Genomic DNA, 23,256 nt, shown 5'->3' on the forward strand with positions numbered 1-23,256 from the left:
TAAATGAGGTAAGAGTATTATGCTAGATTTTTTTTACAAATTGTAGCGATTTAAGCTAGTAAACGGTGGCGACAAATAGGCACAAGATGTATATTACATAGTCGCTAGCAAGTAAATTTTGCCGGACTTTGAGTTCGTCTCACGATAGAACGACACAAATACACAAGGAAATTTTTACAGCAACTTTATAACCATCCTTTTGTCTTTTAAAAGCTAGAAGCTCAGTAGATTCTGTATCGGTCATTGTTAAAACTGTTTTTGTTTTCATGCTACTTTTCGACATAGTAAAAGTATGTCAGACAAAAATATTCACCAAAAAATAAATATTTCTTTGCCAGCTTCAATAATGACAGGGGATTAAGTTTAGATGATAAATCAAAGGCTTATGTTGACAGAAATATCGGAAGTGAAGTAAATTCGTTACACGAGGTCACACAACTCGGGTAATATTCACGATGAAAATTTGCATATTTGAGCGGTCGAACGAAAAAAATCATTTCTCGAAAACTAAAATATATTTTCACCAAAAAAACTACACCACAATTATTAGGACATATTGGGCTACAAAATACGAAAGTAGGGAAGAAAATGAATTTTGGGCAACTTGCCACAATATTTCAAATTTGTTCGATGGATGCTGACATCCTCTCTTAAGAATAGGAATAATAAAATCGCTTTTCGTGTTCCTTTAGTCAGTATGGGTAGGGTAAAACGCTGTTAGCAAGAACTTCAAAAAGTTCTTGTTAACCAATGTTTTACTTAAAAGGCTTTAACGTGAATGACTGTCGTTTTATTTGCGGTCTAACAGAAATAACTACTTTAAGTACTTTGCGAAACTTTAGAGTTTCACTTTTTTTCACAAATAGTACGTTGCAACTTTCTAGAGCTTGTAGGCTTCAACGGCTTCGCCAAAATTATAACTTACCTAGTTTGCACGTTAACTATAGTGTCCACTTGTAATCTATCAAGGAATATCCTGAAACTTGCTGAGAAGTTCCTATGTCCTGTCCCTTGTGACCTACCAGAAGCCTCGAGGCACCACTTAAAACTCGCGCCAAAACTGAATTGAACATGCAAACAAAGTGGACGAAGTGAGACACGTGGTCTAGCGACTACACCATTCAGATAACTACTGCAGTGCTTTGAGCAGTAATTTATTTTTCAGGTTCATAAAAATTTCATGCATGACATTCCCCATTGCTAACTGCAACTTAAATACAAACAATTGATTCCTGGCTGACATTCCTTCCAAGCCAGCATTACTTGGTGGAGTGTTTTTTTATGTAGTTAATAAGACCATTTGTTGAAGAATCGTGTGACGTCACAGGTTCAGGGCCCTCCAACTCCGGCTGAATTGCTTTAGCAAGCTGTTTGCCTAATTCAACTCTGTAAGAAAAAAAATTCAGAAAAAGAAAACTGAATTATTTATTCTCCTTACTGTTCACTAAACAAAATGTCATAAGGAGAACTTTCCTATTTGCCATTCCTCACACAGCAGTTTTTCTGGATATCGATGAACGATAAACCGCAGACACCAATTTCTGCTTATTTCCTCGTGTATAATTGTCGCGTTTGTAGTAATTCACTCGCTCGCCCAGTACAGAGACAAGAAAGCTACCTACCCCCACTGGTCAAAGAGCTTATATCCCAGACCCCTCCTTGACAAAATATCTTGTGTTCATACATGGCTGTTGAAAAAGACAATTAAGGAATCAACTCAGTATTCACGTAATTCATTTTAAAAGCATGTCACTGTCTTTTAACTAATTCACGTGAAAGCCACGAGTCGCGCGTGTCTGATCACTGCCGCGTGTCTTACTCGCACTCGGTCACTTTGAAAGTATAGACAATGGCTCTCACAATCACGTAATATTTAAACCATGCTTCTCATGGCAAAAATAACTTAAACTATACGAGCAAATCACGACTGGAATATATAAATATTCCGTACTTACACGTAAGATTAACAGAACTTACTCAATCCTTGTGTGCCCGTTGTACCTTACGGCGTTCTCTGTCGTTTTAAGCTTGCGTTGGGCTTGCTTTGCCATCACTGTTATTCCTGTTACAACAGGAAGTAATCAGATGCGATCTGTACAAACAAAACTCGTGACTAAACGTTATATAACTATTAATACGCGTGACTGTTCGTAACTGACATTATTACTACAACAGAGCGTGTTTTGATAGTTTATTTGAGTACTAGATCCTCTATGAACCAGCTGATCCTCAAAAGTCAAGATACATTCATTGATCAGTTTATGTCTATGAATCTTTCTAATTGCTGTAACAATGAAACGACATGGAATAGCAGCGAAGCAAATGAACAGAACACAGATGTTGGAGCGCTTGTGTTCCGGGTCAAGCTTGCTGTTGTCTCTGTTATGTTGTGTTGCGTGGATTAACATGGAACTCAGAATACAAGAACACCATCGACTGATATCACACTCGGCAAAGTTCTGTGACAAGATAGAGACAGAAATCATACGAAAGGTGCAAAAGAATTATGCACGTTGGCAACTTGAGAATACAAGGACAGGGGAAGATGGTAAGTTTTGCTATGTTAGCCGTCATCTTTCCTCGTGTTCCCAGTCGGTTACATCGGTGTTCCACGCGTATTTTTGTTTAGGTGATACAGCATTTAAAACTTTACATTCTAGGGAAAAGATTACTCCCAAGCGAAGTTTTTTAACACCTTTCATTCAAAGTAAAAGCTTCCTCCCAAGTATTGTTTAATTTAGCCACGGAACTATAAGTTAAAAATTCATCAGTAATCTGGGGTTGCAGAAGTATTTTCCTTGATAGGTAGCCTTCAAACTTCAAATTACAAGATTAATAACATTTCCACTTCTTTGATGCAACGAATATGAGAAACAGAGCCAATCTTTGATATTTTCAGACGGGCAGGAAGATATATCGAGAAAGAAACGCTTTACACGGGATTATTTACAACAAAACTCTTTCCCAGCATCCTCTTTTGTACAAAAGCTGATCAAACAAGAGCTTAGTCTGCTGCAAAACCAAATCTGCGCAAAAAATCACACACTTTGCCAAGCAGGACCAAAGGGTAACAGGGGAAGACGAGGAAGACCAGGAAACCGAGGGAAACTGGGTCCTCCCGGAAGAACTGGTCCAGAAGGGCCACCTGGTAAATATGGACCTATAGGACCGCCGGGGCTGATGGGAATAAAGGGGGATGTCGGATTACCAGGGAACCCCGGTCCCTTGGGACCGCGAGGGCCACCGGGAGAGAAAGGAGCCACAGGTAAGCCCGGTGAGTCCCTCTCAGCGCCATCTCTGACTGAGCGACCCATTGGAATGACAGTCAATGAAAGTCAGACAGCCATGTTGAAATGTAAAGTGAGTGGTAACCCAAAGCCAAAAGTGAAGTGGTCTAAGGTGACATCATCGCTTCCTGTTGGACGTCATATGGTAGAGTCCAGTGGTACGCTGATTCTAAAAGACGTTAGACCTGGGGACGACGGAGTCTACAGCTGCATGGCAGAGAGTTTGCTGGGACAAGTCAACACTTCAGCAAAATTAACAGTTCAGTGTAAGTCTTACAATTTATGTTTGAAAGTCATCAAATGAAACAGTTCATCTGACACACTGAGAGACATTCCTTGCCGGCAGTTTAAGCTTCCAAAGTTGAACCTTAGTCCTTAAAAATAAATTGACTATTTTTCTTATTTGATCCTGTAATTAAGGCATGACGTTGGGTGTTATGAAGCTAAACTATGACATTACAGTTTCCAGTGTTAACGCTTCTTGATGAAGGAATTATATCTGCGTTTTCTTTTCCACAGTCGTCCCTAAACTTAGGTTATCATCAAGTCGATTAATGGCTGAAGAAAAACAAAACGTGACTATTGCCTGCAATGCTGTCGGTCAGCCGCGGCCAAGCATCACGTGGTCTAAGGCAGTGGGTAGTCTTCCGAAAGATAGGACTGAAGTGAGGAATGGAACGTTGAAAATCTATAGTTTGGTGAGAGAGGACAGTGGAATATTCATCTGTAAGGCAGAGAATACTTTGGGATCAGCGACAGACAATGCTCATCTCGTAGTATTTACTGCCCTGAAATTCAAAGTGCGTCCTCCTCAGGAGGTGACTCCGCATGCTTCTGATTCTCTTTATGTACCATGTACAGCTGAGAGTGACCTGAGAACTACAATCACTTGGACAAAGGATGGCATGTCTTCTCTTCCTGTGGAGTCTAATGTTCTACAAAATGGAACACTGGTTATAAACAACATCAGGAAATCACACCTAGGAAATTACACATGCAGAGCGACTAATGCTCTGACAACAATAGAAGCCAAAGTTAAAATCAATCTTCCCATTACTTCGTCCTGTTCTGTGATAAGAAAATACGTCAGTAGCGCAAACGGAAATTACGTCATTGATCCAGATGGCAAAGGGGGAGTGGCGCCTTTCACGGTATATTGCGACATGAGTGACAAGAATGGAGTTGGCGTGACTGTTATTAGTCACGACAGTGAAAGTAGAACACATGTGAAAGGATGTGAGTCTCGAGGCTGTTATTCACGAGACATTCATTACACCGGAGCGAGTTTGTCTCAGCTGGCGAGTCTCACTAGTGTCTCCTCACAGTGTGAACAGTTTATCAAGTATGAGTGCCATGATTCAGTGCTACTAGGAGGGATTGGAGGTGGGTACGCATGGTGGGTGTCACGTGACTCCGCTAAAATGACGACCTGGGGTGGAGCATCACCTGGAAGTGGTAAGTGCGCATGCGGGATGACCAACTCCTGTGCAGACCCCAGTTACCCCTGTAACTGTGATAAGAATGACGAGGTATGGCGTGAAGACAGCGGTCTGCTCACTGAAAAGACACATCTACCAGTCAAACAGCTCAGGTTTGGTGACACAGGTCATTCATCAGAAGAAGGATATCACACTCTGGGAAAACTTAAATGCTATGGAATAGCATGAGCAGTTAATATGAAAGCAGTAAAAGAAAAAAAAGAAAACACAGTTAGTCAAACTAACTTTAAATTTTGTTGAAAGTTTAGCTTTTAAGTTAGACTGTGCGTGAAACAGTATTAGAGAGAGTATTGATTTCAGATATGTTTCTTTCTGACACCACAGTAAATTTTCTTGAGTTGTATAAGCAACTGATCTCAACTCTCGCCTCAATTTTGTATGTTAACAACAGGTTCAAGGTGTGCTTTGTTACGGACTATGGAGTTGACTGATCAGTTTTAGCCGCGTTCTGAGATTGAGACACACCTCGTAAAATTGAAATGTTAGAAAGGGCATGTACGTTTAAAATCAAACATAGATCAGAGTGTTTCCGAAGCATAGTTCGTCAAAAACGGACAACATCTTTAGAACATTTTAAGAATAGGAATAATAAAATCGCTTTTCATGTTTCCTTTTCTCAGTATAGCCAGGGTAAAACGTTGTTAGCAAGAACTTTAAGACTTGTAACGTAAATGACTGTAGTTTTATTTGCGGTCCAACATAGAAAACGAATTTAGTTCTTTTAAGAAACTTTAGAGTTTCATTTTATTTTTATTTCACAACTTATACGTTGCAACTTTCCAGACCTTGTAAGCTTCAACAGCGTCGCCAAAATTATATCAAGTTGTCTAGTTTGCTTGTAAACTATAGTGTCCTCTTGTAATCTATCAATGAATATGTAGAAACTTGCTGAGAAGTTCCTGTGTCTTGTCCCTTTTGATCTACCAGAAGCCTCGAAGCACCACTCAACACTCGTGCCAAAAGTGAATTGAACATGCAAACAACAGGGACGAAGTGAGGTACACGGTCTAGCGGTTACACCATTCAGATAAATACTGCAGTGCTCTAGGCAATTATTTTGAGATTTACGTTGCAGGTTCATAAAAATTTCATACATGACATTCCCCATCGCTAACTGCAACTTAAATACAAACAATTGATTCCTGGCTGATATTCCGTCCAAGCCAACATTGCTTGGTGGAATGTTATGTTATGTAGTTTATAAGACCATTTGTTGAAGAATCGTGTGACGTCACCGGTTCAGGGCTCTAACTCCGGCTTAATTGCTTTAGCAAGCTGTTTGCCAAACTCAACTCTATAAGAAAAAAAATCCAGAAAAAGAAACTTCAATTATTTATTCTCCTTACTGTTTACTAAACAAAAAATCATAAGGAGAACTTTCCTATTTGCCATGCATTCCTTACGCGAGAGTTTTTCTGGATAACAGGGTAATTTAATTAGTATTATCAACTGAGTTGATAACATAAATTGGCCCCCGTAAAGAGTTTTAAAGCTGACGTTTCGAGCGCTAGCCCTTCTTCATATGCTCTACCGAAGGGCTAACGTTTGAAACGTCAGCTTTAAAACCCTTTACAGTGGCCAATTAACGCTATCAACTCAGTTATACTATCCCACCGACGCAGCACCACAGTTTCTTTAGAAACTTACCTCCTTTATTCAGTTTTTCAGGATACCGATGAAGCATAGACTACAGACACCAACTTCTGCTTATTACCTCGTGTATAATTGCGGCCTTTGTATTAATTCGATCACCCAGTACAATAAAGATAAGTAAGCTACTTATCCCCATTGGTCAAAGGAGTTTATATCCCAGACTACACCCTAACAAAATATTTATACATGACTGTAGAAAAAAAGAGAAGTAAGGAATCGAGTCAGTATTCGCCTAACTCACTTCAAAAGCACGTCACTTTCTTTACATTAATTTACTAAACAAATTTTCGCAGAACTTGATGTAAGTAATTTAGGCTGACATGTGAGAGCCACAAGCCGCGCGTGTCTTACTCGCACTCAGTCACTTTGAAAGTATAGAAAATCTCTCTCACAGTCACATTAACAAATAGATTCCAAGTTGCCGTGCGTCTGTTCAGTAATAGATCACAGATGACGTCAAAATGGGGTAAGAACAAAAAAGTGATGATGTGATGATGTGCGTCTCATGGAAAAGATAACTTAAACTATACGAGCAAATCACTACTGGAACATATAACTCACCAAGCAAGGCACCAAGAATGAATGGAGTCAGTTTTTGGAACAGAATGGAATTATTGGGTTTGTTACCCATAAACACCTGTAATGCAAACAGAGACGTGAATAGTTTATTTCGGGTGGAAACAATCATTGAGAATCGAGATCTGTTAAAATTGTTCAATCAAAACATTCGGCAATTTAGAAATTACACTGAATAGAGTAAAAAAAAATAAAATAAAATAAAAAAAAGGAGAGAGTTCTATCTAATCCCCTGATCATGAAGGCGTCCTAGTAGTTCTTTTTTAAACCCTCTGACCCCTAAAAGTGACTAGCTTCTAATTTCCCCTAACAATATCACACCTGAATCACACAATAAGGTCATGGGAATAGAGGAAATATCACCGACTAAAGCAGCTCATTCTTGTTAAACCAATTTCTCCTTGTCAGCACCTTAGGAAATGTATAGAGACAGTATGGAGAATATGCACACTCATGTTATGGTTTAAAAGGTGTGACTGCGGTAACCGTAACTTTCCAACACCACGATTAACTTATAAAAAGCAATTTATTAATGTGGGAGAACGATGAGAGTTGAAACTAAAAAAAAAAATACGATATTACAGCAATTGATTAAATAAAGGTGATAGGAAAGAAATACTGCCAACTTGAAACGACGATACTTAAATTGTTACGTTTACTCAAAAACTGCACCTGCCTTCGACCAAAAAAAGATCCTCCATCTCTCGTCTTCCAATTAGAGTCATTTTATCACTACAAAGTGTTAAGGTTATTCACCTGATATTTATTTTGCTTTCCTCTTGACATCGTTGTCTTAATGAGGCTAACCATAAGCCGTAAAACAGTAAAATAATTTAGCCGTTAGGAGTATTAATTGACAAATTTTAAGCGTCAGTCGTAAAAAAAATAACCGTAACCACAATGGAAAGTTATTAACCACAAGCCATACATTTGAAAAAAATTTAACCGCGAGCCGTAAAAGCAATCACCCTAATGAGACCCTCTGATAAGCGTTAACGCCGATCCAAAGCAATATTATTATCGTAGATGTTTTCTAGGAGTAACTGATTTAGTCAATCATCTGGCTGTTGACCGATAAACAGGGAAACGCAATGATTTGTGATGGAGTTGCATACATTATCTTATAATCAGCTATTTTCAAACACTTTTTATTACCTGGGTAGCCGGGATACCTCGCCATTCCCATGTAAGTGGATGACTTATCTGTTACAAAGCAGGCCCAGCAAATGATGCTCTCTTGCTTTGCCGTTCAAATCGCATATTTTCTTCTCCCACCAGAAATTAAAACTCATGCACTGAGGATCAAGCGCGCTTACATATTTGCAGTCAGAATAGTGTGATGTTTGCTTTGTGCTGTAGGAAAAGTTAAGAAGGGCAAAACCAAGCTGGGATTTCTCTTCACGACACACACCACCATTTGAAGCCAACGGTGAAGATAAAGAAAAGCTGACCAAATACGCTGGAGATACATTTATCTCCGGTTGCTGCAGGCTGATGATGTTAAGATTCAGCGACTTTGGAAAACAGCCTATTCACCCGTTCTCCACAGTTGGAAATCATGATAATGCATGACACTATATTGCTTTTACTTGAAGGCGTTGCCTAGCGACTAAAAAACACTGAGGTCGGTCTTGTCTTACATGAAAGCTTTTTAGTTCGATTGTATTTATTAGCTTTTCATCTGGTGTACCTTGGATAAAAGGTGTACGAAATGAGGAGCTAATAAATTGGCTTTGTAATCGCCTTTCCTACCACTGATTTGCGTTTTTTGCCTAACCAGCGGTAATCAGTTTAAGTGTGTACCTATGTTCCGTGGGTCATGCTGTTGTTTGGGTTCTCGTCGGATTTCACTCGGAAATGTAAGACCGCTATAGAAATCGGAACGCCCTTTGATGACATGTGCGACAATTTTCCTTTGTTTATCATTCAAAAACGAACAATAGCTTCAATTCCGAAAATTTTGCTTTTGATTTCTTAACCACAAAGCAAGGAACGCAACAGACAAAAACAGTAGCTTAAATGTAAACAACAGAAGTTTGGAGTTCATCGACAAAAACGGCTCGCGAGTGCACCTGTCCCATAGGCTCAAGAGGAATTTCAGATTCGTAAAAATGAATTGAGAGCTGTCAGACTTGACGCTATTTCCTTTGTTAGATCGGCCTTTTGTAAATTTCGATTGTGATCTAGCACGCGATTATCGGAATGTTCGCGAATGCACAACTTGCAAATACGCTTCACGCGCACCTCATTTAAAGGTCCCTCTAGAAAGCTCGCAATCAAAATTGAAAAAATTTAGCGAAAAACACTTTGCATGCATGAAAACACATTGAATGCATAAAATGTCTGCAGTCATTCTTTGGAATTCATGCTTCTCACGCGCCGGTAAAAGATGGCTGTGCATAAATTAAAACGCCAATAACAAGAAGTAAAATACGAACTTTGGCATACAATCATCAACTATGCTCGTTCAAAGTCTTTGTAAAGCTCTGAAAATGATCTGTTTTAATAAACAAAAATCAAACTTGAAGACATCGAGTGAAAAATTTGAAAGCATAAAATCTTTCCATGATTCCTTGGGGTGCATTGACACATCAAAACAAAAAGGGTACGCTTGTAGACGCCGCCGCTCGAGGTCGTTTAACCGCGCTTTTGTTTCATTCCTTTGAGTCTTCCTCCAAAAGATCTCACCCTTTCCAGAGCGAATGAATCCGAACTTAGTCATTACGCTTTCGGCGGTTCTGTGTGGCCCCCCGAAGTGAATACCCAAAGGAATAAATCGAGCCTTCTATGCACAAAATCCAGCGGTAACACCCATTTATATCGACGTAAAGTTGTAATGGAAATTTTGCTAGTAGCGAGTCCTATATTTCACGTGAAAATGAAGCAAATTAGCCAACGCTATCAAATTAACGCGAATTAGAAAATCTCAGTAATTTTATGAGGCTTTATTTTCCTATCGTTAGGTATCTCTAAAGTTTTTCTCGATTCTCATAGATGTTTATTAATCAATTATGGACGTGACTGAAAACCTGAAAACTTTGAGATGTGTTTCAGCGAAACAAGAAGACACTTCACAGAGGGGGCAAGTCGGAATGACACTACAAGTCTGCCAAAGCCATGTTCCGCCCAAATCAGTCAAATGAAGTAATCGTTTACAGCCATATGAAGCTGGAGAGCTAACTTCCTCACATTATGTGGGCTTGCCGCGATAGAATTGAAAAGAGCCCGTTATTAAAATAATGGAGCTTGGTAACCAACAATCACTCTATTTCTAGAGAGCAAGTCAAAAGCTCACGGAAAATGTAGTTTTATGCCCCTGCAAGATACTAGGATGATTATCAATTATACTTCCCGTAACACTAAAGCATTGACTTGTTTCCGCCTTTACTACTCTGTCGCGTTTGTCTCATGAGAAAGTATTGTAGCACAACAGGAAGTCAAAATGTTAATTGATTCATAACGTCCTTATAACCTTATAACTACATTCGTGATTGAAACACTTATCTTGTTAGAACCGGCTGATCTTCTCCTTTAAAGTCAAGATACATTGATCAGTATATTTCTATGAATTTGAGATATCTTTCTGAAAGCTGTAACAATGAAACAACATGGAAAAGCAGAGAAGCAAATGAACAGAACACAGATGTTGGAGCGCTTGTGTTCCGCGTCAGGTTTGCTGTTATCCCTTTTATGTTGTGTTGCGTGGATTAACGTAGAACTCAGAATACAAGAACACCATCGACTGATATCCCATTCAGCAAAGTTATGTGATAAGATAGATACGGAAATCATACAAAAGATGCAGAAGAATTACGCACGTTGGCAACTTGAGAATATAAGGAAAGAGGAAGATGGTAAGTTTTGCAATGATGGCCGTCAACTATTCTCCTGTTCCCAGTCGGTTACACCGATGTTCCACGCGTATTTTACATCCTGGGAAAAAGATTGCTCTTAAGTAAATTGTTTTTAACACAGTTTTAATTCAAAGAAAAAGTTTCCCCCCAAGCAAAGATAAATTTAGCCACTGAACGATAGGTTAAAATTTATTGATCTAGGGTTACGGAAGTATTTATCTTTGATAGGTAGCCTTCAAAATTCAAATTACAAGATTAATAACATTTCCATTTCTTTGATACCAATGAATATGAGATGCAGAGTCAATCTTGATATTTTCAGACGGACAGGAAGCTATATCGAGAGAGAAACGATTTACACGGGATGATACACAACAGAACTCATCCCTTGCATCCTCTTTTGCAAAAAAGCTGATCAAACAAGAGCTAAGTCTGCTGCAAAACCAAATCTGCGCAAAAAATCACACACTTTGCCAAGCAGGACCAAAAGGTAACAGAGGAAGACGAGGAAGACCAGGAAACCGAGGGAAGCGGGGTCCTCCCGGAAGAACTGGCCCAGAAGGGCCACCTGGTAAATATGGACCTATAGGACCGCCGGGGCCGATAGGAGTAAAGGGAGATGTCGGATTACCGGGGAGCCCTGGTCCCTTGGGACCACGAGGGCCACCGGGAGAGAAAGGAGCCGCAGGTAAGCCCGGTGAGTCCCTCTCAGCACCATCTCTGATTGAGAGACCCTTAGGAATGACAGTCAATGAAAGTCAGACAGCCATGTTGAAGTGTACAGTGAATGGTAACCCAAGGCCAAAAGTCAAGTGGTCTAAGGTGACATCATCGCTTCCTGTTGGACGTCACATGGTAGAGTCCAGTGGTACGCTGATTCTAAAAGACGTTAGACCTGAAAACGACGGAGTCTACAGCTGCAGCGCAGAGAGTTTGCTGGGACAAGTCAACACCTCATTAAAATTAACTGTTCAGTGTAAGTCTTACAATTTATGTTTGAAAGTCATCAAATGAAACGGTTCTTCTGACACACTGAGAGACATTCCTTGCCACAAGACGATTAAAACTTCCAAAGTTGAACGTTAATCCTTAAAAATAAATAAATTAATTTTTTTCTTTTTGATCCTGTAATTAAGACATAATATTGAGTATTATGAAGCTTGACTACGACATTATAGATTCCAGTGTTAACGCTTCTTGATGAAGGAATTATATCTGCGTTTTCTTTTCCACAGTCGTCCCTAAACTTAGGTTATCATCAAGCCGATTAATGACTGAAGAAAAACAAAACGTCACTATTGCCTGCAATGCTGTCGGTCAGCCGCGGCCAAGCATCACGTGGTCTAAGTCAGTGGGTGGTTTGCCAAAAGATAGGACTGAAGTGAAGAATGGAACGTTGAAAATCTATAGTTTGGCGAGAAAGGACAGTGGAATATTCATCTGTAAGGCAGAGAATACTTTGGGATCAGCGACAGACACTGCTCATCTCATGGTACTTACTCCTCTGAAGTTCAAAGTACGTCCTCCTCAGGAGGTGACTCCGTATGGCTCTCTTTATTTGCCATGTGCGGCCGAGAGTGAGCTGAGAGCTATAATCACCTGGACAAAGGATGGCATGTCTTCTCTTCCTGTGGGGTCTAATGTTCTACAAAATGGAACACTGGTTATAAACAACATCAGGAAATCACACCAAGGAAATTACACCTGCAGAGCGACTAATGCTTTGACAACAATAGAAGCCAAAGTCAGAATCAACCCTCCTATTCTTACGTCTTGTTCTGTGATAAGAAAATACGTCAGTAGCGCAAACGGAAATTACGTCATTGATCCAGATGGCGAAGGGGGACTGGCACCTTTCACGGTATACTGTGACATGAGTGACAAGAATGGAATTGGCGTGACTGTCATTGGTCATGACAGTGAAAGTAGAACACATGTGAAAGGATGCGAGCCTAAAGGCTGTTATTCACGAGACATTCATTACGCCGGAGCGAGTTTGTCTCAGCTGGCGAGTCTCATCAGTGTCTCCTCACAGTGTGAACAGTTTATCAAGTATGAATGTTATGGGTCAACGCTGATAGGAAGGAGAGGAGTTGAACAAGCATGGTGGGTGTCACGAAACTCCACTAAAATGACGACCTGGGGTGGAGCATCACCTGGAAGTGGTAAGTGCGCATGCGGGATGACCAACTCCTGTGCAAACCCCAGTTATCGATGTAATTGTGATAAGAATGACTTTGTATGGCGTGAAGACAGCGGCGCTCACTGAAAAGACACATCTACCAGTCAAACAGCTCAGGTTTGGTGACACAGGTTATGGATCAGAAGAAGGATATCACACTCTGGGAAAACTTAAATGCTATGGAATAGCATGAGCAGTTAACATGAAAGCAGTAAAAGAAAAAAAAAACAGTTCGTCAAACTAACTTTAAATTTTGTTGAAAGTTTAGCTTTTAAGTTAGACTGTGCGTGAAACAGTATTAGAGAGAGTATTGATTTCAGATATATTCCTTTCTGACATGAGTAAATTCCCTCGATACTTAAGTACATGGTTCTATTGTGTGAAGTAACCACTCTGGTTTTTTTTACATTGACTTAATTTCGAACATTTTAAGTGTATTCCATTTTACCTAAATAGTTTATGGAGTCGTGAGAGAAACTCATCTCACCTTCCACCTCAATTTCCTATATTAACGACAGTTTCTGGGAGTGCTTTGTTACGGAGTGCTTTGTTACGGAGTTGACCAGTCAGCTCTACTAAGCGGCTCCTCCTAAGATTGTGGCACACCTCGCAAAAGTTAAATGCTATGAAAGGGCATTTACGTTTCAATTCATATATAGATTAGAGTGTTTCCCGAAGCTAAGTTCGTCAAAAACTAAAAAACGTCTTCAGAACATTTTAAGAATACACGTTCCTTCCGTCAGTATAGGCAGGGTAAAACGTTGTTAGCGAGAACTTCAAAAAGTTCTTGATAACAACGTTTTACTTAAGAGGCTTTAACGTGAATGACTGTAGTTTTATTTGCGGTCCAACAGAAATAACAACTTTAACTACTTTACGAAACTTTAGAGTCTCATTTTTTTTAATTTCACAACTTATACGTTGCAACTTTCCACAGCTTGTAGGCTTCAACGGCTTCGCCAAAATTATATAACTTGCCTAATTTGCACGTCAACTATAGTGTCCACTCGTAATCTATCAATGAATATGTTGAAACTTGCTGAGAAGTTCCTGTGTCTTGTCCCTTGTGATCTACCAGAAGCCTCGAGGCACCACTCAACACTCGCGCTAAAACTGAATTGAACATGCAAACAAAGTGGACGAAGTGAGACGCGTGGTCTAGCGACTACACCATTGAGATAGCTACTGCAGTGCTTTGAGCAATTATTTTAAGATTCACGTTATTTACTTTGCAGGTTCATAAAAATTTCATGCATGACATTCTCCATCGCTAACTGCAACAAACAATTGAGCCCTGGCTGACATTCCTTCCAAGCCAGCATTACTTGGCGGAGTGTTTTTTTATGTAGTTAATAAGACCATTGGTCGAAGAATCGTGTGACGTCACTGGTTCAGGGCCCTCCAACTCCGGCTGAATTGCTTTAGCAAGCTGTTTGCCTAATTCAACTCTGTAAGAAAAAAAATTCAATTATTTATTCTCCTTACCGTTTACTTAACAAAATGTCACACTGAGGAGAACTTTCCCACTTGCTATTCCTTACACGGGAGTTTTTCTGGATACCGATGAAGCATAAACTACACACATCAATTTCTGCTTATTTCCTCGCGTATAATTGTCGCGTTTGTATTAATTCGCTTGCTCGCCCAGTACAAAGACAAGTAAGCTACCTACCCCCACTGGTCAAAGGAGTTTATATCCCAGACTACTCCCTGACAAAATATCTTGTGTTCATACATGGCTGTAGAAAAAGAGAAGTAAGAAATCGAGTCAGTATTCGCTTACTTCATTTTAAAAGCACGTTACTGTCTTTCATTAATTCACTTCACAAATTTTCGCAGGACTTAAAGTAAGTAATTTAGGCTGGCACATGAGAGCCACAGGTTGCGTGTGTCTGATCACTGCCGCGTGTCTTACTCGCACTCGGTCACTTTGAAAGTATAGACGGAAAATAGCTCTCACAATCACATGATATTTAAACCATGCATCTCATGGAAAAGATAACTTAAACTATACGAGCAAATCACTACTGGAACATATAACTCACCAAGCAAGGCACCAAGAATGAATGGAGTCAGTTTTTGGAACAGAATGGAATTAGTGGGTTTGTTACCCATAAACACCTGTAATGCAAACAGAGACGTGAATAGTTTATTTACGGGTGGAAACAATCATTGAGAATCGAGATCTGTTAAAATTGTTCAATCAAAACATTCGGCAATTTAGAAATTACACTGAATAGAGTAAAAAAAAAAAAAAAAGGAGAGAGTTCTATCTAATCCCCTGATCATGAAGGCGTCCTAGTAGTTCTTTTTTAAACCCTCTGACCCCTAAAAGTAACTAGCTTCTAACAATATCACACCTGAATCACACAATAAGGTCATGAGAATAGAGGAAATATCACCGACTAAAGCAGCTCATTCTTGTTAAACCAATTTCTCCTTGTCAGCACCTTAGGAAATGTATAGAGACAGTATGGAGAATATGCACACTCATGTTATGGTGTAAAAGGTGTGACTGCGGTAACCGTAACTTAACACCACGATTAACTGATAAAAAGCAATTTATTGATGTGGGAGAACGATGAGAGTTGAAACTAAAAAAAATACGATATTACAGCAATTGATTAAATAAAGGTGATAGGAAAGAAATACTGCCAACTTGAAACGACGATACTTAAATTGTTACGTTTACTCAAAAACTGCACCTGCCTTCGACCAAAAAAAGATCCTCCATCTCTCGTCTTCCAATTAGAGTCATTTTATCCCTACAAAGTGTTAAGGTTATTCACCTGATATTTATTTTGCTTTCCTCTTGACATCGTTGTCTCAATGAGGCTAACCATAAGCCGTAAAACAGTAAAATAATTTAGCCGTTAGGAGTATTAATTGACAAATTTTAAGCGCCAGTCGTAAAAAAAACTAACCATAACCACAATGGAAAGTTATTAACCACAAGCCAGACATTTGATAGAAATTTAACCGCGAGCCGTAAAAGCAATCACCCTAATGAGACCCTCTGATAAGCGTTAACGCCGATCCAAAGCAATATTATTATCGTAGATGTTTTCTAGGAGTAACTGATTTAGTCAATCATCTGGCTGTTGACCGATAAACAGGGAAACGCAATGATTTGTGATGGAGTTGCATACATTATCTTATAATCAGCTATTTTCAAACACTTTTTATTACCTGGGTAGCCGGAATACCTCGCCATTCCCATGTAGGTGGATGACTTATCTGTTAAAAAGCAGGCCCAGCAAATGATGCTCTCTTGCTTTGCCGTTCAAATCGCATATTTTCTTCTCCCACCAGAAATTAAAACTCATGCACTGAGGATCAAGCGCGCATATATCTACGCAGTCAGAATAGTGTGATGTTTGCTTTGTGTTGTAGGAAAAGTTAAGAAGGGCAAAACCAAGCTGGGATTTTTCTTCACGACACATACCACCATTTGAAACCGAAAGTTGACGGTGAAGACAGAGAAAAGCTAACCAAATGCGCTGGAGATAAATTTATCTCCGGTTGCTGCAGCCTGATAATAGGGACCTTACGATCCGACAACGGCGACGGCGACGTGGGACTTTTTTACTTCCGGTTACGTACTGCGCATGAGTAGATTTCTGAGACGGCGGTGTCCCTTCACGCGCGGACGTCTAGAAGTCTTGTTTGACGTTGTGCGAAAACGTGGAAATTAAAACCCAACTATGGCAAATGAATCAAGGTAAAAACGAGACTTTGCTACTAAATTTAAAGAATACTAGTTTGTTTGAAATATCCGAAACGAACAGAGCGTGGAGTCTTTTGTAAACGACTACAAACTGAATGGAGAGAGATTTGACTTATTTTGCTTTGTATTTGTTTGTGATTGTACTTCACTCGCTATCACTGAGCCTTCTTATCACTTACTTTCCAACTTTTTTCTCGATCAAAAAAAGAGAACAATTAAGCTTAATTTTATTTTGGATTTACTAGGAAATAGTACAGAGATTTTGTCGGCAGCGGTACTAGTTACATTCATCATCGGTCATCTTGTCGAGATCGAAACACTCGTAGTTAGTGTACGGTAAATCCGGATTTTTAGGCTTGTGTAAATCGTAGAGAAGCACGAATTCTTCAGCGTTAATCAAACGGGAAGCATGAGCCAGGAGAATAGTGTCACGGAACTTTGGCATGGCTTTCTAAAAAACTTTCGTTGACTTAAACACGATAAACATCAATGACCGTCGTCAACGTTCTCGCTCGTAAAATTCGTAATCTCAATTTTGGCGGGAACGCCAACACGACGTGGCCCCGCTCGACCCAGACTTCTCACGTTGCCGTCGCCGTCGCCGTTGTCGGATCGTAAGGTCCCTAATGTTAAGATTCGGCGACTTTGGAACACAGCCTATTCACCTGTTCTCCACAGTTGGAAATCATGATAATGCATGACACTATATTGCTTTTACTTGAAGGCGTTGCCTAGCGACTAAAAAACACTGAGGTCGGTCTTGTCTTACATGAAAGCTTTTTAGTTCGATTGTATTTATTAGCTTTTCATCTGGTGTACCTTGGATAAAAGGTGGACGAAATTTAACAATTGGTTCATACGTCAGCGTGCGTTCATCGAGATATGAAGCACGCGGGAAGTTTGGAGAGCACGAAAGATGCGTAATAGTTGCTCGAGACGTAGCCGAGAGCAACTCTAGCTTCTTGAAACATCCACGAAAGACGCGTAAGAGTTGCAACTCTAGCTTCTTGAGTGCTCTCCAAACTTCCCAAGTGCTTCATATCTCGATGAACGCACAGCTGACATATGAACCAATTGTTTTATAACATTTTCAACCCGATGGAAAATTTTTTTCTCGAGGGATTTGTTTGCTGACGTCATGAGCGTGCACAATAGGAATATGAAGCACGCTCGCGCAATTGAATTTGATTACACAAATTTACTGGCTATGTTATAAGACAAGCTAATATGAAGCACGCTCGCGCAATTGAATTTGATTACACAAATTTACTGGCTATGTTATAAGACAAGCTAATGAATTGGCATTTTAATCATCTTTCCAACCACTGATTTGCGTTTTTCGCCAAGGCAGCGGTAATCAGTTTATTTTAGTATGTACAAAGCTTAAAAATCCCGAACGGTGGTTGTAGAATTGTAAAAATCGCCATTTGGCTGAACTTCCTCGCCCTGCGGCCTTAAATGGAGTAACAGTTTTATAAACGGGTCACATTTGCACACCATGGATTATATACATGGAAAAATTATATTAACGTAATTTAGTCATGGAAAAAATCCGCATGCCTTGTATCAAGGGTTGAGATTAACACAACGGATAAAAAATAAAACAGAAGAGGTGCTAAAATTCACCTGGAGAGAAGTTAACGAGACAGGATTTTTAATACCAAAATTCACAATACAGAGGTTTTCGTGAAACTGTCCATTGACTTATGACGAGCTCGCCAGTTCGTGCGCGCCTTTTTACTGCAGATAACTTTGAAAGGACTGTGCGCGAGAGAAAAAAGCTTTTGTTCCTCAGTTTTCATTAAAGTCTGAAGTGTCTCGAGAAGAGAAGAAAATTTAAATGATAAAAAATTTTGCTGGTAGCAATTCCTTTTTTTTACGTAAAAATGAAGCTTGAAATAAGCCAACGCGATTAAATTAACGCGAACTAGAAAATCTCACTAATTTTATAAAGTTTTACTTTCCTATCGTCGGGTATCACTGAAGTTTTTCTCGATTCTCACAGATGTTTATCAACCAATTATGGACGTGACTGAAAACCTGAAAACTTTGAGATGTGTTTCTGTGCAACAAGAAGACACTTTACAGAGGGGGCGAGTCGGAAAAACACTTCAAGTCTGCAACTGCCAAGTTCCCCTCAAATCAGTCAAATGAAGTAATCGTTTACAGCTAAATGAAGCTAACTTCCTCACATTGTGTAAGCTTGCAGCGAGTGAATCGAAAAGAGCCCGTAACGTAAACGATGAAGCTTGGTAACCAACATTCACACTATTTCTAAAGATGTGCAGGTCAAAAGTTCACAGAAAATATAGCCCTGCAAGATGCTATGATGATTATCAATACTTCCCGTAACACTAAAGCATTGACTTGTTTCCGCCTCTACTACTGTTCCGCGTTGCTTAGAAAAATGCAACGACATCATAACTTTGAAAGGACTGTGCGTAAGAGAAAAAGCTTTTGTTCTTCAGTTGTCAAAAATGTCTGAAGTGTCTCGAGGAGAGAAGGAAATTAAAATGATGAGAAATTTTGCTGGTAGCGGGTCATTTCTTTTTAGTTAAAAATGAAGCTTGAAATAAGTCTACGCGATCAAATTAACACGAATTAGAAAATCTCACTAATTTTAGGAAGCTTTATTTACCTGTCGTCAGGTATCATGTTTATCTATCAGTTATGGACGTGACTGAAAACCTGAACACTTCGAGATGTGTTTCAGCGAAACAAGAACACACTTGACAGAGGGGGCAAGTCGGTAAAAAACTCAGTACAAGTCTGCCACAGCCATGTTCCGCTCAAGTCAGTCAAATGAAGTAATCGTTTACAGCTTTATGTGCAGGTCAAAAGTTCACCGAAAATGTAGCTTTATACCCCTGCAAGATACTATGATTATTATCAATTATACTTCCCGTAACACTAAAGCATTGACTTGTTTCCGCTTTTACTACTGTTCCGCGTTTGCTTAGAAAAATGCAACGACATCAGAACAGGTCTCATGAGTAAGTGTTGTAGCACAACAGGAAGTCAAAATGTTCGATCCGTCACGTCGACCCTAAGGACTTTATAAATGCACTCATGATTGAAGGACTTATCTTGTTACTTTATTTGAGCACTTGATCGTTCATGAACCGGCTGATCGTCTCCTCAAAAGTCAAGATACATTGATCAGTATATGTCTATGAATTTGAGATATCTTTCTGAAAGCTGTAACAATGAAACAACACGAAAAAGGAGAGAAGCAAATGAAGAGAACACAGATGTTGGAGCGCTTTTGTTCCGGGTCAGCCTTGTTGTTGTCCCTTTTATGTTGCATTGCGTGGATTAACGTGGAACTCAGAATACAAGAACACCATCGACTGATATCACACTCAGCAAAGTTCTGTGATAAGATAGAGACAGAAATCATACGAAAGATGCAGAAGAATTACGCACGTTGGCAACTTGAGAATATAAGGAAAAAGGAAGATGGTGAGTTTTGCTATGTTGGCAGTCATCTATTATCGTGTTTGCCGCAGTCGGTTACACCAGTGTTCCACGCGTATTTCTGAATAGGTGACGCAGTATTTAACGCTTAACATTCTAGGAGAAAGATTGCTCCTAAGTAAATTGTTTTTAACACATTTTTAATTCAAAGAAAAAGCTTCCTCGCGAGCAAAATTAAACCACGTGTTTAGCCACGCAACTATTAGTTAAAAATTTATTGATTCGGGGTTGCAGAAGTATTTTCCTTGATAGGTAGACTTCAAACTTCAAATTACAAGATTAATAACATTTCCATTTCTTTGATGCAACGAATGTGAGAAACAGAGCCAATCTTTGATATTTTCAGACGGCCAGGAAGCTATATCGAGAAAGAAACGCTTTACACGGGATGATTTACAACAAAACTCTTCCTTAGCATCCTCTTTGGTACAAAAGCTGATCAAACAAGAGCTTAGTCTACTGCAAAACCAGTTCTGCACAAAAAATCACGCACTTTGCCAAGCAGGACAAAAAGGTAACAGGGGAAGACGGGGAAGACCGGGAAACCGAGGGAAGCGGGGTCCTCCTGGAAGAACTGGTCCAGAAGGGCCACCTGGTAAATATGGACCTATAGGACCGCCGGGGCCGATGGGAATAAAGGGGGATGTCGGATTACCAGGGGGTCCCGGTCCCTTGGGACCGCGAGGGCCACCGGGAGAGAAAGGAGCCACAGGTAAGCCCGGTGAGTCCCTCTCAGCGCCATCTCTGACTGAGCGACCCATTGGAATGACAGTTAATGAAAGTCAGACAGCCATGTTGAAATGTAAAGTGAGTGGTAACCCAAAGCCAAAAGTGAAGTGGTCTAAGGTGAGATCATCGCTTCCTGTTGGACGTCACACGGTAGAGTCCAGTGGTGCGCTGATTCTAAAAGACGTTAGACCTGAGGACGACGGAGTATACAGCTGCAGGGCAGAGAGTTTGCTGGGACAAGTGAACTCCTCAGCAAAATTAACTGTTCAGTGTAAGTCATTCAATTTAAGTTTGAAAGTCATCAAATGAAACAGTTCATCTGACACACTGAGAGACATTCCTTGCCAGAAGACAACTAAAGCTTCCAAAGTTAAACTTTAATCCTTAAAAAGAAATTGGTTTTTTTTCTTATTTGATCCTATAATTAAGGCATAATATTGGGTGTTATGAAACTAAACTATAACATTATAAATTTCAGTGTCAACACTCTTTGAGAAAGGAATTATATCTGCGTTTTCTTTTCCATAGTCATCCCTAAACCTAAGTTATCATCAAGTCGATTAATGGCTGAAGAGAAACAGAACGTCACTATTGCCTGCAATGCTGTCGGTCAGCCGCAGCCAAGCATCACGTGGTCTAAGGCAGTGGGTAGTTTGCCAAAAGATAGGACTGAAGTGAGGAATGGAACGTTAAAAATCTATAGTTTGGCGAAAAAGGACAGTGGAATATTTATTTGCAAGGCAGAGAATACTTTGGGATCAGCGACAGACACCGCTCATCTCATGGTATTTACTCCTCTGCAGTTCAAAGTGCGTCCTCCTCAGGAGGTGACTCCACATGCTCCTGATCCTCTTTATGTACCATGTACGGCCGAGAGTGACCTGAGGGCTACAATCACTTGGACAAAGGATGGCATGTCTTCTCTTCCTGTGGAGTCTAATGTTCTACAAAATGGAACTCTGGTTATAAACAACATTAGGAAATCACACCAAGGATCTTACACCTGCAGAGCGACTAATGCTTTGACAACAATAGAAGCCAAAGTCAGAATCAACCCTCCTATTACTTCGTCTTGTTCTGTGATAAGAAAATACGTCAGTAGCGCAAACGGAAGTTACGTCATTGACCCAGATGGCGAAGGGGGACTGGCACCTTTCACGGTATATTGTGACATGAGTGACAAGAATGGAGTTGGCGTGACTGTTATTAGTCACGACAGTGAAAGTAGAACACATGTGAAAGGATGTAACCCTCGTGGCTGTTATTCACGAGACATTCATTACACCGGGGTGAGTTTGTCTCAGTTGGCGAGTCTCACTAGTGTCTCATCACAGTGTGAACAGTTTATCAAGTATGAGTGTCATGATTCAACTCTAATAGGACACAAGGGACTCGAACTCGCATGGTGGGTGTCACGCGACTCCGCTACAATGACGACCTGGGGTGGAGCAACACCTGGAAGTGGTAAGTGCGCATGCGGGATGACTAACTCCTGTGCAAACCCCAGTGATCCATGTAATTGTAATAAGAATGACAATGTATGGCGTGAAGACAGCGGTCTGCTCACTGAAAAGACACATCTACCAGTCAAACAGCTCAGGTTTGGTGACACAGGTGATGTAGGAGAGGAAGGATATCACACTCTGGGAAAACTTAAATGCTATGGAATAGCATGAGCAGTTAACATTGAAGCAGTAAAAAAAAAAGTAACATTTAGTCAAACCAACCTTACATTTCGTTGAAAGTTTGGCTTTTAAGTTGGACTGTTCGTGAAACAGTATTAAAGAAAGTATTGATTTCAGATATATTCCTTCCTGAGATGAGTAAATTTTCTTGATACTTAAGTACATAGTTCTATTGTGTGAAGTAACCACTCTTTTTTTTTTTTACATTGACTTAATTTCGAAGATTTTAAGTGCACTCCAATTTACTTAAATAGTTTATGGAGTTGTAGGAGCAACTCATCTCACCTCCTGCCTCAATTTCTTATATTAACGACAGTTTCAAGATGTGCTTTGTTACGGACCGTGGAGTTGACTAGTAAGCTCTAGTGACGTTCTAAGATTGTGGCGCACCTCGCAAAATTGAAATGCTATGAAAGGGCATGTACGTTTCAATTCAAATATAGATAAGAGTGTTTCCCGAAGCTTAGTTAGTCAAAAACTGAAAACATCCACAGAACATTTTAAGAGCTAATCTCAACATGCATCAGACAAACAGTGGCAAGTCTCCTACTTTCATGTTTTGTAGCCCAATATGTCCTAATAATTGT

The 23,256-nt window shown here is 39.9% G+C and overlaps 1 protein-coding gene and 2 pseudogenes across 1 annotated transcript; 2 read left to right on the forward strand and 1 right to left on the reverse strand.

Annotated features, from left to right (window-relative positions):
• Nucleotides 1-855: 855 nt before the first annotated feature.
• Nucleotides 856-7,801, reverse strand: LOC136279640 (glucose-6-phosphate isomerase-like; annotated as a pseudogene).
• Nucleotides 2,162-5,669, forward strand: LOC131799947 (uncharacterized). Its single transcript, XM_066164129.1, has 3 exons — nt 2,162-2,548; nt 2,900-3,553; nt 3,807-5,669. Exons 1-3 carry the CDS (start codon nt 2,293-2,295, stop codon nt 4,952-4,954), a joined length of 2,058 nt encoding a protein of 685 aa, XP_066020226.1. The 5' UTR covers nt 2,162-2,292; the 3' UTR covers nt 4,955-5,669.
• Nucleotides 7,802-10,613: 2,812 nt separating the features above from the next.
• Nucleotides 10,614-22,726, forward strand: LOC131799943 (hemicentin-2-like; annotated as a pseudogene).
• The last annotated feature ends 530 nt before the right edge of the window (nt 22,727-23,256 follow it).

Source organism: Pocillopora verrucosa, chromosome 3 (assembly GCF_036669915.1).
Source record: "Pocillopora verrucosa isolate sample1 chromosome 3, ASM3666991v2, whole genome shotgun sequence".
NCBI classification, from domain to species: Eukaryota; Metazoa; Cnidaria; class Anthozoa; order Scleractinia; family Pocilloporidae; genus Pocillopora; species Pocillopora verrucosa.